This window comes from Bombina bombina, chromosome 1, assembly GCF_027579735.1.
Source record: "Bombina bombina isolate aBomBom1 chromosome 1, aBomBom1.pri, whole genome shotgun sequence".
Lineage (NCBI taxonomy): Eukaryota > Metazoa > Chordata > Amphibia > Anura > Bombinatoridae > Bombina > Bombina bombina.
The window spans coordinates 642,105,025-642,125,679 of NC_069499.1; the positions used below are offsets into that span (position 1 = coordinate 642,105,025).

Below are 20,655 nucleotides of genomic sequence, written 5' to 3' on the forward strand. Positions count from 1 at the left end.
CACGCCGTTAAAAACGTCGCACTATATTCCTCAGAGCAATAGATTATGCTATCGGGGTTGCGCAGAGGTAGGTACTTATTCCCACGTGGTGGGGTTGCCCAAAGATACGACCTACATGGGACAAACTTACACAGCTAATTAGGAGAGTTCTAGATGACTCTTTCATACTCTCAGCCTCGCTACACATTCATCTAGACACGTTGAATTCTGCCACTAACAAATGGGTTAACAAAGTATGTACAGCTACCAGAATATGCATAGCTAGGAAATGGAAGGTGGGGGCCCCGGATTGGTGTGAGGTACTTGATAAAATTGAGGATATCTATAATATGTCTGAATCGGCAGCCTGGATGCAGGGTACCTCAAAGTTTTCAAAAAATTTGGATTCATTGGATCCTTAATAAACAGTGAGATGAGAGGTCACCTGGTACACCTATAAATGACCATTGTTGCACTTTCGGGCCACACAAAACAGAGCAAAAGAATTATTATAAATACGGAGATTTTTATAAAGAATCCTAACAATAACGACACTGCTCGATGGGAATGGTTCACAGTTAAGTTTTACTCAGTTAAAAAGTTTATTGTTCGGGGTGGGAAACAGAAAGGGGGTGGGGGGAGTACAAAAATTGGGAAAAAAGAAGAGGTCAGTATGTCATACTTCTTTTTTTTCTTTTCTCCTCTCATAACAGATTTCCTGTTATGGAAATTATGCATACTGTAATGTCATGATGTATCTGTTGTGAAGCTTTAATAAAAAGTATTTCAACTAAAATGTATAGTTTAGAGGAGAGAAGGGAAAGCGGTAACATAAGTCCCTTCATATATTTGAAGGTTTCTAACAAAAAATTTAAAAACAAGGGGTTACAATCTTAAATTAGAGGGTAGAAGATTCAGGAGAAATGTGAGGAAGCTTTTTTTTTTTTTTTACAGAAAGGGTGGTGCATTTATTAAACTTTCAATTGTATGGTAAACACAAAGACTGTAAAATAATAAAAAAATGCCTGGGACATGCATAAGGCTATCCTAAGATAAAAGTAACGTAATATGGATAGAAATGATGGGCCTTTTGGTTATTATCTACCGTCAAATTTTAAGTTGCTATCTAATTATTCTACCCACCCATTGCATTCTATAATGTCCAATTTTAAGATCACATATCAATTTTAATTATAAGTAAATAGTAAAGGAAAATACTTGTTCTCTTTAAATGTTCTTATATATAAAAACAAGTATTTATCACATGTTAAAGCTTCCAAAATTCAAGTTTTATAAATATGCCACTGCACACACAAAAGGCCTAATTTACAAAATTATTAGATCAACAGACATGAAATACTTTTGTGAAACAGAAACTAAAGTAAGGGACAGAAGTGTTTGCCACAGTTATACATAACAGGATTTCAATAAACAAGTGAAATTAACTTCTAATCGTTGATGTAAGTCAACAAAATAAAGTCAGATCAGTCTACTATAAAGACTAATTTGCATAGTTTGGGGACGTAAGCATGACAAAAAAAATATTAGTAGGGTTGTGCTAGAGTAAACAAAAGGGGATAAACAAAGTTTAATTCTGCTCCAGATTGGCTCACCAGTCTAGTTAAAGTGAAAGTCAATCCTAGCGTTTTACAAACACTAGGATTGACTATTGAAACAAAGGGGACTTTCATTCATGAAATATAAGATACTTCATGTAGAAAGCTCCTTTATTTGTTTCAATCGATCGCCGTTCTTAGCTGCTACAGTAGCCCATGGCTAAAAAATTTTTTTTTTGCTAAGAGGTGACGTTTTCACCTGTTAGCTAATAGCCGTGCAATAAATGCGGCTCCCATGGGCGCCAAGAAGGATTTACCGCTCGGCTATTGGCTAAGAGGTGAAAATGTCCCCTCTTAGCAAAAATTTTTTTAAGCCGTGGGCTGCTGTAGCAGCTAAGAACGGCGATCGATTGAAACAAATAAAGGAGCTTTCTAAATGAAGTATCTTATACGTCATGAATGAAAGTCCCCTTTATTTGTTTCAATAGTCAATCCTAGCATTTGTAAAATGCTAGGATTGACTTTCACTTTAACGCAAGCCCTTGCACTTCCCAAGCAGATTTTAACTGTTTAACTTCTTTGCAAGTGTTAAACACTATTACATGTGTCTAGCTCATAAGGGCAAGTTAATATACTATATAATTTACTATATTTCGTGTCTTCGTATTTTATACCTATACACAAAAACAAATGTCCTAAACAAAGATGTGGCAGCCTTTTAGGAAAATTCTTAAAACAAAACAATCCTTCAGAGTGCAAATCCTCTCAAGACACTTGACTTCGAATCTTCCTGCTTCACATTCTGTCTCCAACATATCAAGCTATTTATTGGAGTAGACAATAAGTATTATTTGGTATTAGACCAAAGAAAAAAATACATTTGCACTTGGAGTTTTCTTTTATTACAGTCACGGGAAGTCAAGTCTTAGGATTTGCATTTTGTGAAAGGATTGTTTTCAGAATTTTACTAAGGGGCTAGCATATCATATTGGTAATTTGTTTTAAATTATACGATCTCTCTCTCTCCTGTGAGGCAATAAAATAAGGATCTGGAATAAAAAACCTAGACAAACCTATTCAAGCGTAATGCAACCCCAGAATATTTTTCTGTCTTGCTTTATAAAAGGTATAGTCTGAGTGACAGCCATTTCCGCCTAAGGCTAAAAAACAAAATTTATGCTTACCTGATAAATTAATTTCTTTCTTGACACAGTGAATCCACGGATCATCTAAATACTATTGGGAATATCACTCCTGCCCTGCAGGAGGCAGCAAAGAGCACCACAGCAAAGCTGTTAAATATCACCTCCAACCCCAGTCATTCGACCAAAGCAAAAGGAAAGAAAGGAAGCAACAAGGTGCAGGTGTCTGAAGTTTATAACATACCAACAAAACCTGTCTTTAAGAAATCAGGGCGGGCCATGGACTCGCCGTGTCAAGAAATAAATTTATCAGGTAAGCATAAATTTTGTTTTCTTTCTAATGACATGGTAAGTCCACGAATCATCTAATCACTATTGAGAATCAATACCCAAGCTAGAGGACACAGATAAGGGAGGGACAAAACAGGGACCCTAGACAGAAGGCACCACTGCTTGAAGAACCTTTTGCCCAAAGGAAGCCTCAGCCGAGGCAAAAGTATCAAATTTATAGAATTTAGAAAAAGTGTGGAGAGGGCCAATTTGCAGCCTTGCAAATCTGTTCCACAGAAGCTTCATTTTTGAATGCCCAGGAAGAGGAAACAGCCCTCGTAGAATGATCCGTAACTCTGTCAGGAGTCTGCTGTCCAGCAGTTTCATAGGCCAAGCGAATGATACTCTTCAGCCACTAAGAAAGAAGTAGCCGTAGCTTTCTGCCCCTTACGTTTTCCAGAGAAAACCACAAATAGAGCAGAAGACTAACGAAAATCCTTAGGCGCCTGTAAATAGAATTTCAATACACGCACCACGTCTAGATTGTGCAGCAGACGTTCCTTCTGAGAAGGATTAGAGCACAAAGGAGGAACAACAATCTCCTGATTGATGTTCCGATCTGAAACCACTTTAGGAAGAAACCCTAACTTAGTACGCAAAACAACCTTATCCGAATGAAAAAGGAAATTTATGCTTACCTGATAAATTGATTTCTTCTACGATACGACGAATCCACGGTTTCATCCTTACTTGTGGGATATTATCCTCCTGCTAACAGGAAGTGGCAAAGAGCACCACAGCAGAGCTGTATATATAGCTACTCCCTTCTCTCCACCCCCAGTCATTCGACGAAGGTATAGGAAGAGAAAAGAAAATCTAAAAGGTGCAGAGTTGACTGAAGTTTAAAAATAAAATATAATCTGTCTTAAAAAAACAGGGAGGGCCTTGGACTCGTATCGTAGAAGAAATCAATTTCAGGTAAGCATAAATTTCCTTTTCTTCTACAAGATACGACGAGTCCACGGATTCATCCTTACATGTGGGATACAATACCAAAGCAACAGGACACGGATGAACGGGAGGGACAAGACAGATACCTAAACGGAAGGCACCACTGCTTGAAGAACCTTTCTCCCAAAAATAGCCTCAGAAGAAGCAAAAGTATCAAATTTGTAAAATTTGTAAAAAGTATGAAGGGAGGACCAAGTCGCAGCCTTACAAATCTGTTCAACAGAAGCATCGTTTTTAAAAGCCCATGTGGAAGCCACAGCTCTAGTAGAATGAGCCGTAACCTTTTCAGGAGGCTGCTGTCCAGCAGTCTCGTATGCCAAGCGGATGATGCTTTTCAGCCAAAAAGAAAGAGGTAGCCGTAGCTTTTTGACCCCTACGTCTTCCAGAATAAACAACGAATAGAGAAGATGTTTGACAGAAATCCTTGGTCACTTGTAAGTAAAACTTCAAGGCCCGAACCACGTCCAAGTTATGTAACAGATGGATTAGGACACAAAGGAACAACAATTTCCTGATTAATATTCTTATTTGAAACAACCTTAGGAAGGAATCCAGGTTTAGTACGCAAAACCACCTTATCAGAATGGAATGTAAGATAAGGCGAATCACATTGTAACGCAGAAAGCTCAGAAACTCTTCGAGCAGAAGAGATAGCAACTAAAACCAAAACTTTCCAAGATAAAAGCTTAATATCTATGGAATGCATGGGTTCAAACGGAACCCCTTGAAGAACATTGAGAACTAAATTTAAACTCCATGGCGGAGCAATAGGTTTAAACACAGGCTTGATTCTGATTAAAGCCTGACAAAAAGACTGAACGTCTGGGACATCCGCCAGACGCTTGTGCAGTAGAATTGACAAAGCAGAAATTTGTCCCTTCAAGGAACTAGCTGATAATCCCTTCTCCAATCCTTCTTGGAGAAAGGACAAAATCCTAGGAATCCTAACCCTACTCCATGAGTAGCCCTTGGATTCACACCAATAAAGATATTTATGCAATATCTTATGGTAAATGTTTCTAGTGACAGGCTTGCGAGCCTGAATCAAAGTATCAATGACCGACTCAGAGAATCCCCGCTTAGATAAGATCAAGCGTTCAATCTCCAGGCAGTCAGCTGCAGAGAATTTAGATTTGGATGTGGATGTTGGAACGGACCATGAATGAGAAGGTCCTGCCTCAACGGAAGTTTCCACGGTGGTAGAGAGGTCATGTCCACTAGATCCGCATACCAAGTCCTGCGTGGCCATGCAGGCGCTATTAGGATTACCAAAGCTCTCTCCTGTTTGATTCTTGCAATCACACAAGGCAGGAGAGGAAATGGTGGAAACACATAAGCCAGGTTGAACGACCAAGGTACTGCTAGAGCATCTATCAGTACAGCTTGGGGATCCCTTGACCTGGACCCGTAACAAGGAAGTTTGGCATTCTGACGAGATGCCATCAGATCCAATTCCGGTGTGCCCCATTGACGAATCAATGATGCAAACACCTAAACACCTCCGGATGGAGTTCCCACTCCCCCGGATGAAAAGTCTGACGACTTAGAAAATCCGCTTCCCAGTTCTCTACTCCTGGGATATAGATTGCAGATAGATGGCAAGAGTGAGCCTCCGCCCATCATCTTATCTTTGAAACCGCTATCATCGCTAGAGAACTCCTTGTTCCCCCTTGATGATTGATATATGCTACCGTCGTAATATTGTCCGACTGGAATCTTATGAATTTGGCCAAAGCCAACTGAGGCCACGCCTGAAGCGCGTTGAATATTGCTCTCAGTTCCAGAATATTGATTGGTAGTAGAGACTCCTCCTGAGTTCAAACACTCTGAGCCTTCAGGGAATTCCAGACTGCACCCCAGCCTAAAAGGCTGGCATCCGTCGTCACTATTACCCATGCTGGCCTGCGGAAACACATTCCCTGGGACAGATGATCCTGTGACAACCACCAAAGAAGAGAGTCTCTGGTCTCTTGATCCAGATTTATCCGAGGATATAAATTTGCATAATTCCCATTTTACTGTCTGAGCATGCACAGCTGCATTGGTCTGAGATGAAAGCGTGCAAACGGAACGATGTCCATTGTCGCTACCATTAATCCAATGACCTCCATACACTGAGCCACTGATGGCCGAGGAATGGACTGAAGTGCTCGGCAAGTATTTAGAATCTTTGACTTTCTGACCTCCGTCAGAAATATTTTCATGTCTACCGAGTCTATCAGAGTTCCCAAGAATGGAACTCTTGTTAGTGGAACTAGTGAACTCTTTTCTATATTCACTTTCCAACCTGAGTTCTTAGAAATGCCAACACGACGTCCGTGTGAGCTTTGGTTAGATGATAAGTTGACGCCTGGATCAAAATATCGTCCAGATAGGGCGTCACTGCTATTCCCCGTGGCCTGAGAACCGCCAGAAGGGACCATAGCACCTTTGTGAAAATTCTGGGTGATGTGGCCAACCCGAAAGGAAGGGCCACAAACTGATAGTGTTCGTCGAGAAAGGCGAACATTAGAAACTGATGATGATCCTTGTGGATAGGAATGTGAAGACACGCATCCTTCAGGCCCACGGTGGTCATATATTGACCCTCCTGGATCATTGGCAAAATTGTTGGTATAGTCTCCATCGTGATCTATGGGACTCTGAGAAATTTGTTAAGGCATTTGAGATCTAAAATCGGTCTAAAAGTTCCCTCTTTTTTGGGAACCACAAACAGATTTGAGTAAAACCCCTGTCCCTGTTCTAGTTTTGGAACTGGGCAAATTACTCCCATGGTATAGAGATCTTTTACACAACGTAAGAACGCCTCTCTTTTTGTCTGGTCTACAGACAAACGTGAAAGATGAAATCTCCCTCTTGGGAGAAAATCCTTGAATTTCAACTGATACCCCCTGGGTCACAATTTCCAATGCCCAGGGATCCTGAACATCCCTTGCCTGAGCGAAGAGAGAAAGTCTGCCCCCTACTACATCCGGTCCCGGATCAGGGGCTGCCCCTTCATGCTGTCTAGGTAGCAGCAGTGGGCTTCTTGGCTTGTTTACCTTTATTCCAGGCCTGGTTAGGTCTCCAGACTAACTTGGATTGAGCAAAATTCCTTTCCTGCTTTGTGGCGGAAGAGGAAGTAGAGGGTCCTCTTTTAAAGTTTCGAAAGGAAGGAAAATTATTTTGTTTGGCCCTCATCTTAACAGCCTTATCCTGAGGTAGGGCATGACCTTTACCTCCAGTAATGTCAGAAATGATTTCCTTCAATGCATGCCTGAATAGGGTCTTACCTTTAAAAGGAATAGCTAAAACCTGCATTTTTCGCCGCTAATTTAGCCATTTGAAAAGCAGCATCGGTAATAAAAGAATTAGCCAGCTTGAAAGCCTTAATTCTATCCAAAATGTCATCTAATGGAGTCTCCACCTTAAGAGACACTTCTAAAGCATCAAACAAAAAGCTGCTGCAGTAGTAACTGGAACAATGCAAGCTATAGGTTGTAAAAGAAAACCCTGATGAATAAATCATTTCTTTAGCAGATCCTCTAACTTTTTATCCATAGGATCTTTGAAAGCACAACTGTCCTCAATAGGTATAGTTGTACGCTTGGCCAGGGTAGAAATAGCTCCCTCCACTGTAGGAACCGTTTGCCAAGAATCCCGAATGGTGTCAGATATAGGAAACATTTTCTTAAAAGAAAGAGGGGGAGAGAACGGAATACCTGGTCTGTCCCATTCCTTTGTAACAATGTCTGAAATTCTTTTAGGAACTGGAAAAACATCAGTGTAAGTAGGCACCTATAGATATTTGTCCATCTTACACAATTTCTCTGGTGGTATCACAATAGGGTCACAATCATCCAGAGTCGCTAAAACCTCCCGGAGTAACAGGCGGAGGTGTTCAAACCTAAATTTAAAGGACATCATGTCCGAATCTGTCTGAGGCAACACATTTCCTGAATCTGAAAGTTCTCCCTCAGACAGCAACTCCCCGACCCTCAAATCAGAGCACTGTGAGGGTACATCGGAAATGGCCAATAAGGCATCAGAGGGCTCAGTATTTACCTTTATACCTGACCTACTGCGTTTACCCTGTAAAACTGGCAGCTTAGATAATACCTCTGTAAGGGTAGTAGACATAACTGCAGCCATATCTTGCAGAGTAAAAGAATTAGACGCACTAGAAGTACTTGGCGTCGCTTGAGTGGGCGTTAAAGGTTGTGACACTTGGGGAGAATTGGATGGCATAACCTGATTCTCTTCAGACTGAGAATCATCCTTAGGCATACTTTTATCACCTAAAATATGTTATTTGCAGTGTAAGGCCCTTTCAGTACAAGAGGGACACAATGTAAGTGGGGGTTCCACAATGGCTTCTAAACCCAGAGCATTGACTTTCCTCAATGTCAGACATGTTGAACAGGCTAGTAATAACCACAAAAGTTGTGAAAACACTATTGAAAAAAACACCAATTTTGAAAAACAGTACTGCGCCTTTAAGAAGTAAAAAAGCGCACAATTTTTCCAAATCTGCTTCAAAATGCTATTAAGCTTACACATTCAGCATATATCTTTCTTATATTGTAGCCTGATATTGCACCACAAGGGACAAATTAACCCTCTATAAGAAAAAACGTTACACCAAAAACGTTATGAAAACAACTTAGACAACCCCCTGTACCTGGCCAAAGCTCTGCTGTGGCGCCTACCTGCCCTCAGGAGTCTGACAAACATCTCACTATGACTAAGGTAGACAATCTCTCAGTTTGGGCCCAACCGAAGCTGAAGTTTGCTGCCTTCTTGTCAAAATCAACTGCGCATTTGAGGCGCGAAAATTAGGCCCCGCCCATCATATGCGATGTACTCTCAGCCTAAAAAAGCGCAAAGAAACGGTACAAAACTAGCCATGTGGATAGGCATCCTAATTGTATAATATAGCCATGCGAACCCCCAGCACAATGCACAAACACCAGTGATATTAACCAATGAAAACCGTTATGTAGCCCCAGTGTCTAAACCATGCTGCCATCATTTTCTTGCTGCATTTAGCTCATAACACATAAATAAACCGGTCTCCAGTAATACCCATGTCTATAGGTTTACTGCTTACCCCTTCCCTCTTGGGAACTATGTCAGCCTGTTCTGAAATCACAGTCTCTTCAGAAGTAAATGACTGAACATACCTCAATGCTTGTAGCATGAACACATTCCCCACACTGAAGCTTCTCTAGTACTCCTCAGCCATTATGTGGGAACTCATATGGATCTTAGTGACATCTGCTAAGATCATCAACCTCCAGGCAGAAATCATCTTCTATATGCTGCCTGAGGAAAAATAGTACTCACCGGTACCATTTAAAATAAAAAATTCTTGATTGAAGAAACTAAAAACTATCATTTTAACACCTTTCACTTTACCTCTTCCTATTACTAGTATAGGCAAAGAGAATGACTGGGGGTGGAGAGAAGGGAGGAGCTATATATACAGCTCAGCTGTGGTGCTCTTTGCCACTTCCTGTTAGCAGGAGGATAATATCCCACAAGGATGAATCCGTGGACTCGTCGTATCTTGTAGAAGAAAAAGGTAAGGAGACTCATACTGCAACGCCGAGAGGTCTGAAACTCTACGAGCATATGAAATAGCCACCAGAAACAAAACCTTCCAAGATAACAGTTTAATAACTAAGGAATGCATAGGCTCTAACGGAGCCTGTTGAAGAACCTTAAGAACAAGGTTAAGTCTCCAGGGAGGAGTAACAGGTTTAAACACAGAACTGATTCTGACCAAGGCCTGACAGAACAATTGCACGTCTGGTACATCCGCCAGAAATTTGTGTAAAAAAATAGACAAGGCAGATATTTGACCCTTTAAGTAGCTTGCCGATAAACCCTTCTCTAAAGCCTCTTGGAGAAAAGACAATTCTAGGAATCCGAACTCTACTCCAAGAGTAGCCTTTGGATTCACACCAATGCAGATATTTACGCCATATCTTACGGTAAATCTTTCTAGTCACAGGCTTACAAGCCTGAATCATGGTCTCAATGTCTGACTCAGAAAAACCATGCTTAGATAAAATTAAGCATTCAATCTCCAAGCAGTCAGCTTCAGAGAAACTAGATTTGGATGAAGGAAGGGCCCTTGAAGTAGAAGGTCCTTCCTCAATGGAAGTCTCCAAGATGGAAGAGATGACATCTCCACTAGGTCTGCATACCAGATCCTGCGAGGCCACGCTGGTGCGATGAGGATCACTGACACCCTCTCCTGTTTGATTCGAGCAATGACCCGAGGTAGGAGAGCAAACAGAGGAAAAAGGTATGCGAGACTGAAGTTCGAAGGGACCGCAACAGCATCTATCAGTACCGCCTGAGGATCCCTGGACATCAACCTGTACCTTGGAAGCTTAGCATTCTGCCGAGATGCCATGAGATCCAGTCCCGGCTGTCCCCATTTGAGAACAAAGCTGGAAAACACATCCGAATGGAGTTCTCACTCCACCGGGTGAAAGGTCTTTCTGCTCAGAAAATCCGCTTCCCAGTTGTCCACTCCTGGAATGTGGATCGCTGACAAACAGCAGTTGAGGGTCTCCGCCCACTGAATTATCTTGGCTACCTCAATCATGGCCAAGGAACTCTGAGTTCCCCCCCGATGGTTGATGTAAGCCACTGACGTTATGTTGTCCGACTGAAACCTGATAAACCATCCCGAGGCTAACTGAGGCCAGGCCAGAAGAACATTGAAGATTGCAGAATGTTTATGGGCAGATTCGACCTTGTTCTCAGCTCCAGAATGTTTATGGGCAGAACCGACGCTGTCCGAGTCCATGTTCCCTGAGCCTTTAGAGAGCCACAGACTGCTCCCAATACTTGTAGGCTGATGTCCGTTGTCACAATCACCTAGGTGGGTCTGCGGAAGCAGGATCCCTGGGAGAGATGATCCTGAGACAACCACCAAAGAAGAGAATCCCTCGTCTCCTGATCCAGATGTAATTGTGGAGACAGATCTGCATAATCTCCGTTCCACTGCCTGAGCATGCATAACTTCAGAGGTCTGAGGTGGAAACGGGCAAATGGGATGATGTTCATGGCCGCTACCATCAGATTACCTCCATACATTGAGCCACTGATGGCCGAGGAGAGGATTGAAGCGCTAGACAAGAATCGAAAACCTTTGATTTCCTGACTTCTGTCAGAAAAAAATTCATTGATAAGGAATCTATTATGGTTCCCAAGAAAACTACCCTTGTAGTTGGAACTAAGGAACTCTCTTCCAAATTCACCTTCCATCTGTGAGATTGCAGGAAGGATAACAACATTTCCGTGTGGGATTTTGCTTTGTTGAAAGGATGGCGCCTGAATCAGAATGTCGTCCAGATAAGGCGCCACTGCAATGCCCCGCAACCGGAGCACCGCCAACAGGGATCAAAGAACCTTTGAAAAAGATTCTGGGAGCTGTGGCCAGGTCGAATGGAAGAGCCACAAACTGGAAGTGTTTGTCTAGAAATGCGAACCTCAGAAAATTGTCCCTGTGGATGGGAACATGTAGGTACGAGTCCTTTAAATCTACCGTTGTCATAAATTGACCTTCGTGAACCAATGCAAGAATGGAACAAATAGTTTCCATCTTGAAGGACAGTACTCCAAGATGGAATTTGTTTAGACTTTTGAGATCTAGAATTGGTCTGAAGGTTCCCTCTTTTTTGGGAACCACAAACCGATTGGAGTAAAACCCTAGACCCTGTTCCTGCATTGGGACAGGAAATATCACTCCCAGGTCGGAAAGGTCCTGAACACAGTTTAAGAACACCTCTTTATCTGGTCTACCGATAATCTGGAAATCAGAAACCTGCCCCTGGGAGGAAAGGTCTTTAACTCTAGTTTGTATCCTTGGGGCACAATGTACACCGCCCAGGGATCCTGAACATACCTGAACCCAAGCCTGAGCGAAGAAAGAAAGACTGCCCCCCACAAGATCCGGTCCCAGATCGGGGGCAGCCCCTTCATGCTGCTTTTGAGTTCTTGGATTGCTTTCCCTTGTTCCAAGACTGGTTGGGCCTCCAGGAAGGCTTGGACTGTTCCTGCTTGGTAGAGGGATAGGAAGGCTTACCCTAGAAATTTCAAAAGGAACGAAAATTACTCTGACGTCCTTTCTGCTTATTTCTCTTACCCTGAGGGAGGAAATTACCCTTTCCTTCAGTAATGTCAGAAATAATTTCCGGCAATCCCGGCCCAAACAAGGTCTTACCATTGTAAGGAAGCGCCAAAATCTTAAACTTAGATGACACATCCGCAGACCAGGATTTTAACCATAAAGCCCTGCGGGCCAGTACGGCAAACTCGGAAATCTTTGCACCCAACTTAATAACCTGTAGGGAAGCATCCGTAATATAGGAATTGGACAACTTAAGGGGCTTGATCCTATCTTGGATCTCTTCAAGGGGAGTGTCTCTACGAATAGAATCAGACAACGCATCAAACCAGTATGCTGCTGCACTAGTGACGGCAGCAATACACACCGCAGGTTGCCATTGTAACCCCTGGTGTACATACATCTTCTTGAGTAACCCCTCCAACTTCTTATCCACAGGATCTTTAAAGGAACAACTAATCTTCTATGGGAATAGTGGTCCTCTTAGCTAGCATGGAAATTGCCCCTTCCACCTTTGGGACCGTCTGCCAAGATTCCTTGATATAGAGTCTGCTATAAGAAACATCTTCTTAAATATAGGGGATGGAGAAAAAGGGATAGCCGGTCTCTCCCATTCCCTAGCAATAATTTCTGTAGCTCGATCTGGTACAGGTAATACCCTCCACCACGGAAGGTACATCAAAATACTTGTTTAGCTTATTAGACTTCTTGGGATTGACTACGACAATAGTGTCAGGGTAGTCCAAGGTAGCAAAAACCTCCTTAAAGGGACACTGAACCCAAAAATTTTCTTTTGTAATTCAGAAAGAGTATGCAATTTTAAGTAACTTTCTAATATACTCCCTATTATCAATTTTTCTTCGTTCTCTTGCTATCTTTATTTGAAAAAGGCATCTAAGCTTTTTTTGGGTTCAGTACTCTGGACAGCACTTTTTTATTGGTGGATTAATTTATCCACCAATTAGCAAGGACAACCCAGGTTGTTCACCAAAAATGGGCCAGCATCTAAACTTCCATTCTTGCATTTCAAATAAAGATACCAAGAGAATGAAGAAAATTTGATAATAGGAGTAAATTAGAAAATTGCTTAAAATTTCATGCTCAATCTGAATCACGAAAGAAAAAATTTCGGTACGGTGTCCCTTTAAGTAACAAACGTAGATGCTCGAGCTTAAACCTGAAGGATATAACTTCAGTATCAGCAGAAGGAATTTCACCGTTTGAGATTTCACCCTCAGATGCTACCAAAGTATCTTCCTCCTCAGATTTCTTCGGAATAGCCACGATTGAGTCAGCAACCTTACTCACTAATTCTTTACATTTCCTCTTGCGTTTTCCCTGCAGCATGGGAAAAGCGGACAATGCATCAGATGCCGCAGAGGACAGCAATGTCTTGCAACGTAACTCCAGGTGGAGTAAGAGAGGAAGCGCAGGGCACTGGATGTGTGGACGATAAATTCTGGGACACTTGAGGAGAAAGCTGCGGCATAACTTGAACATCGTTAGAAAACTCCTGAACAGCATACGCCCTAGACAATTTGGGCTCAGAAAAAAAGTATATCCCTGAAATGCAAAGTTCTCTCAATACATGAGGAACAGAAAGGGATCGGTGGTTCCACATTAGCATCAAAACATAAAGAACATGTAACATCCTGCAGGGCCTCTTGGTCCATCTTTATTCACAAATAAACAGAACAAATAAACTGATATTTTATTTAGAAAATACCACACACACAAAAAAAACTGTTCCTTTAATTTATTTATTTTTAAAAACTGCTTTATTTTTCTGTAGTAAAATAATAACGTATCATAAAAACACTCCAGACAACCTCTACACCTTAGCTTTGCTGAGGTGCTTACCTGCCTGACAACGGAGTGAATATTCAGATAGATAATTTGGGCTCAACTTGTAAATTGCAGTCCGGTGCAATGCTGCTAATCATCTGTGTCGAAGCTATCTCCGCTCCGGAACACAGGAAGTGTAGCGAAAAAGTGCGCAACAGAAAATTGCCGCCTTTGCTATCCCCGCCCATTGTGGGCGTTACAAAATTAACCTCCCGGTCGGCTAAATGTATTGTAAAGCCGTCTGGAGTATAATAAAAAGTAAAACATCGCCTCTAAGTCTCCTCGTCCCCAGTGCCTGCCATACTGCCCACAATAAAATGATCCCCTAATCCAAAGGAGGATGTCTTTTGTCCCATAATATTGACTTTAAAGTGCCATCTTTTTTCTGCATATGCTCCAAGAAAATATAAAGTTAGCACTTACCTTTAGAAATCTGCCAGGCAGCAAGGCAGCTCACTAGGTTTGAGAGACATGTTATGTTCCCTCACATGGACCTGTGGAGGAAAACAAAGACTGAGTAATCTTACTCAGGCTTTCAAACTTAGGGCAGCATTAAATATATGGGAGGCGCAGTGAGGATTGTACCCCCACAAGTTCCCATTGCTTAAAAGCCACCACTGCTCTACTGAAGAGACTGATATGGACTACGGCTACACCCTAGGACAAAGCAGCACAATCTTGCACTGCTAAAAAAATAAAATCTTGCTTGACAAATCTTCTAACACCTAAACTTTACCACTTTCTTGCTCTAACGTAGGCAAAGAGAATGACTGGGTTTGGAGGGAAGGGAGCTTTGCTGTGGTGCTCTTTGCCGCCTCCTGCTGGGCAGGAGTGATATAACCAATAGTAATTAGATGATCCGTGGACTCACCGTGTCATTAGAAAGAAAAGTTATTTTAAACTAGTAACAAATAACACTTCCGAATGGAAAACATTTGCATCTCTTCGCTCAAATTAAGCCCATTATCGTTTAGTCTGCCTCACCTTTGCACTTCCCATCCTCAGGATGCTCTAATAACCCCCCCTTTTCTCTTACTTGGCTTTTCCCTTCTTTTTCTCCCCTGCCATCAGGTCGTTGTCCTCTCACCGTATTAGTCTCTACTTTTTGATGGGCATTTGTTGAAGGTTTTGATCCAGAACTCTGACCTGTTAATAAAAAAATAATGCAAAATGTTTGTTTCTTACTACAGTGCTTTAATTGATGAGTTAAAAAGTATAGTCCACAAATATGCAATTTGTATCATCAATATCTACTACATGCAACAAGCTGATAATCTGAACAAGAGAAGTGTTTGAATGAGGGTGAACATCTGCTCAATGCACACAGAAATAGTAATGACTTGTTTTGGGTTAAATGAAAAGCTGTAATGATTTCATGTGGATTCAGTTTTTTTTTTTTCATAGGACTATTAAACACAGAAAGAAAAAAAATGTATTTGCTGAGTATGCAATGCTACTGACATATTTCAAGATTTACTTCAGTTTGCTGCCCCCTCTATCATGCTCAGTAGGAGCTGGTGCCTCAAAGTGTGTATATAAAAAGACTGCACAGTTTGATAATGGAAGTAAATTGGAAAGTCTATTAAAACTGCATACTATCTGATTAAATTTAAATTTTTACTTCAGTATCCCTTTAAGAGAGCACTCAAGTCATCAATGATTAACTCTTGAGCCTTCCACTGCCCTCCAAAGCATGCTCCTGTTAATTATTCCAACATCAGCTCTGAAATTATGTGGCATAACACCCAACTCTAAATAGAAGCAAATTATCATATACATTTCTTTAAAAAAGCTTATTTTTTCCCCAAGTAAAAATAGGCTCTCTGAGAAGCAAATTATGAGAAAGAATTGGTAACATTTTAAAGAACTATGGCTTAACTTAACATTTTCTAGCACTAACCCAATCAAAAATGAATTTTCAGCACTGTAGTCCAACTGTTCCATTCAAAATTAGGCAGCATTAAAAGGGACATGAAACCTACATTTTTTCTTTCATGATTCAGATAGTACATGCAATTTTAAACAACTTATTTATTTCTGTTATCTAATTTGCTACATTCTCTTGATATCCTCTGTTGAAAGGCATATCTAAAATGGATCTGTAGCTGCTGATTGGTGGCTGCACATAGATGCCTCGTGTGATTGGCTCACCCATGTTAATTGTTATTTCTTCAGCAAAGGATATCTAATGAATTAAGCAAATTAGATAACAGAAGTAAATTGGAATATTGTTTAAAATTGTATTCTCTATCTGAATCATGAAAGAAAAAAATGTGGGTTTCATGTCCCTTTAAAGTGCCATAAAACAGGTTGAGTGCTGTGCAGATCCTAAAAGGGCTAATTAAGTAAAAATAGTTTGCATAAAAAAAATTGTTTAAAAATTGTTGGGAAGTATTTTAAAATAATTTTCAAAAATAAGCAAAAATACTTAAATAGCAAATAGCCATGCTGTCTGGAGCACTGTGCTCCACAACTTATCAGTTGAAATACAATGCCTGTGTCTAAACACGGAGTTCACAGCTACTAGGCATGCTCCAGCAGATAATCCCTATTTGTGCATTTTACCAAAACAACAATGGATATAGCTACATCCATAAAAGGAATTGTGTGGGGGGAGTTAGAGCTGTATAATTCATAAACTAAAATGAAAGGGTAAATGGCGAGACACTGCAGTATAAATTTGCAGGTAAAGTAATTAATGTACATATATTTTGTCTCTAACTCAACTTGTTTTATGTCCCTTTAAAGGGACAGTCAAGTCCAATAAAAAAAACACATTTCAAATAGGGCATGCAATTTTAAACAACATTTAAATTTACATTTATCACCAATTTTGCTTTGTTCTCTTGGTATTCTTAGTTGAAAGCTAAACCTAGGAAGGCTCATATGATAATTTTTAAGCCCTTTAAGTCCGCCTCTAATCACATGCTTTTTTATTTACTTTTCACAACAGTTCATGTCAGCCATATAGATAACATGTGATAACGCACGTAGCTTGTGGCAGACACTGCACTCATTGGCTAAAATGAAAGTCAATAGATAAATAAAATGTCATGTGATCAGGGGGCTATCAGAAGATGCTTAGATACAAGTTAATCACAGAGGTAAAAGGTGTATTAATATAACTGTTGGTTATGCAAAACTGGGGAATGGGTAATAAAGGGATTATCCATCTTTTTAAACAACAAAAATTCTGGTGTTGACTGTCCCTTTAAAGGGACACTGAACTGAAATTTTTTCTCTTTCATGATTCACAGAGCATACAATTTTAAGCAACTTTCTAATTTACTCCTATTATCAATTTTTTCTTCGTTCTCTTGCTATCTTTATTTGAAAAAGGCATCTACGCTAAGGAGCCAGCTAGTGTTTGGTTCAGCCCCTGACAGCACTTGTTTATTGGTGGGTGAATTTATCCACCAATCAGCAAGAACAACCCAGGTTGTTCACCAAAAATGGGTCGGCATCTAAACGTACATAATTTTTCAAATAAAGATACAAAGAGAATGAAGAAAATGTGATAATAGGAGTAAATTAGAAAGTTGCATATACGCGCCCCTGTATGCCTCAGCTCGCCTGTGGCTGGGCGAAATTACCCGCAGGTATTCGCCTTTGCACACAAGCGCAATTTTGCGCTTGCGTGCAATCCCGCCACCTGCCCGTGCACAGCCAATCAGCCGCGGGCAGGAGCTGTCAATCTCCTCGGTCTGACTAGACCAAGGAGATTGAATTTAGCCACCTTAGAGGTGGCGAAGAGGTTGGGGAAGCGGCGGTCTGGTGACCGCTGCTTGATAAATTACGGCGAGCAAGTTCTTGTGAGAACTTGCAGCCGTAGGGCTTTAATAAATCTAGCACTAAGCGTTCAATTTCCATACCTTCAAATTTAATGATTTGAGATCCTGATGGTAAAACGGACCTTGAGATAGAAAGTCCGGCCTTAATAGCAGTGGCCAAGGATGGCAACTGGACATCCGAACAAGATCCGCATACCAAAACCTGTGTGGCCATGCTGGAGCCACCAGCAACAAACGATTGTTCCATTATGATTTTGGAGATCACTCTTGGAAGAAGAACTAGAGGCGGGAAAATGTAAGCAGGATGATAACACCAAGGAAGTGTCAGCGCATCCACTGCTTCCGCCTGAACATCCCTGGACCTGGACAGGTATCTGGGAAGTTTCTTGTTAAGATGAGAGGCCATCAGATCTATCTCTGGAAGACCCCACATCTGAACAATCTGAGAAAACACATCTGGATGGAGAGACCACTCCCCTGGATGTAAAGTCTGATGGCTGAGATAATCCGCCTCCCAATTGTCTACACCTGGGATATGCACCGCAGAGATTAGACAGGAGCTGGATTCCGCCCAAGCAAGTATCCAAGATACTTCTTTCGTTGCACAGAGTTCTAAAATATTGATTGGTAATCTCGCCTCTTGAGATTTCCAAACCCCTTGCGCTGTCAGAGATCCCCAAACAGCTCCCCAACCTGAAAGACTTGCATCTGTAGTGATCACAGTCCAAGTTGATCAAACGAAGGAAGCCCCTTGAACTAAACGCTGGTGATTCAACCACCACGTCAGAGAGTGTCGAACATTGGGATTTAAGGATATTAATTGTGATATCTTTGTATAATCCCTGCACCATTGATTCAGCATACAAAGCTGGAGAGGTCTCATGTGAAAGCGAGCAAAAGGAATCGCATCCGATGCTGCAGTCATGAGGCCTAAAACTTACATGCCCATAGCCACTGAAGGGAATGACAGACTGAAGGTGCTGACAGGCTGCAAACAATTTCAAACGTCTCTTGTCTGTTAGAGACAGAGTCATGGACACTGAATCTATCTGGAAACCTAAAAAGGTGACCCTTGTACCATGTTTTTGAAGAAACCACACTAGTTGATTTGTGTGAGATTCTGCAGAACGTAAAGACTGAGCTAGTACCAAGATATTGTCCAAATAAGGAAACGCCGCAATACCCTGTTCTCTGATTACAGAGAGTAGGGCACCTAGAACCTTCGAAAAGATTCTTGGAGCTGTTGGAAGAGCAACAAATTGGTAATGCTTGTCTAGAAAAGAGAATCTCAGGAACTGATAATGTTCTGGATGAATCGGAATATGAAGGTATGCATCCTGCAAGTCTATTGTAGACATATAATGTCCTTGCTGAACAAAATACAGAATAGTCCTTATAGTCACCACCTTGAAAGTTAGTACTCTTACATAACGTTAAAAATTTTCAGGTCTGAATGAATTTTCCTTCTTTGGGACAATGAATAGATTTGAATAAAACCCCAAACTTTGTTCCTGAAACTGGCATGATTACCCCTGAAGACTCCAGGTCTGAAACACTCATCAGGAAAGCCTGAACTTTTACTGGATTTGCTGGGATGTGTGAGAGAAAAAAAAAATCTTCTCACAGGAGGTCTTACTCTGAATCCTATTCGATACCCTTGAGAGACAATGCTCTGAATACATTGATTTTGGACAGAATTTATCCCAATATCCTTGAAAAACCTTAACCTGCCCCCTAAAAGCTGAACTGGAATGAGCGCCGCACCTTCATGCGGACTTAGGGGCTGACTGTTTTTTTTAAAAGGCTTGGATTTATTTCAATTTGAGGAAGGCTTCCAATTGGAAACCGATTCCTTAGGGGAAGGATTAGATTTTTGTTCCTTATTTTGACGAAAGGAACGAAAAACATAATTTATGTAAGAACTTACCTGATAAATTCATTTCTTTCATATTAACAAGAGTCCATGAGCTAGTGACGTATGGGATATACATTCCTACCAGGAGGGGCAAAGTTTCCCAAACCTTAAAATGCCTATAAATACACCCCTCACCACACCCACAAATCAGTTTAACGAATAGCCAAGAAGTGGGGTGATAAGAAAAAAAGTGCGAAGCATATAAAATAAGGAATTGGAATAATTGTGCTTTATACAAAAAAATCATAACCACCCCAAAAAAAGGGTGGGCCTCATGGACTCTTGTTAATATGAAAGAAATGAATTTATCAGGTAAGTTCTTACATAAATTATGTTTTCTTTCATGTAATTAACAAGAGTCCATGAGCTAGTGACGTATGGGATAATGACTACCCAAGATGTGGATCTTTCCACACAAGAGTCACTAGAGAGGGAGGGATAAAATAAAGACAGCCAATTCCTGCTGAAAATAATCCACACCCAAAATAAAGTTTAATGAAAAACCTAAGCAGAAGATTCAAACTGAAACCGCTGCCTGAAGAACTTTTCTACCAAAAATTGCTTCAGAAGAAGAAAATACATCAAAATGGTAGAATTTAGTAAAAGTATGCAAAGAGGACCAAGTTGCTGCTTTGCAGATCTGGTCAACCGAAGCTTCATTCCTAAACGCCCAGGAAGTAGATACTGACCTAGTAGAATGAGCTGTAATTCTCTGAGGCGGAATTTTACCCGACTCAACATAGGCAAGATGAATTAAGGATTTCAACCAAGATGCCAAAGAAATGGCAGAAGCTTTCTGGCCTTTCCTAGAACCGGAAAAGATAACAAATAGACTAGAAGTCTTACAGAAAGATTTCGTAGCTTCAACATAATATTTCAAAGCTCTAACAACATCCAAAGAATGCAACGATTTCTCCTTAGAATTCTTAGGATTAGGACATAATGAAGGAACCACAATTTCTCTACTAATGTTGTTGGAATTCACAACTTTAGGTAAAAATTCAAAAGAAGTTCGCAACAC

At 41.0% G+C, this 20,655-nt stretch overlaps 1 protein-coding gene across 3 annotated transcripts in view; it reads right to left on the reverse strand.

Annotated features, from left to right (window-relative positions):
- The window catches only part of ZMYM3 (zinc finger MYM-type containing 3), a 486,348-nt gene that overhangs the window by 148,591 nt on the left and 317,102 nt on the right, over positions 1 to 20,655 (reverse strand). For 2 of the 3 annotated variants that reach the window (XM_053699094.1, XM_053699092.1), the window contains exon 14: positions 14,965 to 15,074. In XM_053699094.1, the coding sequence (XP_053555069.1) occupies positions 14,965 to 15,074 (110 nt within the window). The remainder of the gene's footprint in view (positions 1 to 14,964; positions 15,075 to 20,655) is intronic. The other variant, XM_053699093.1, reaches the window with a different exon arrangement.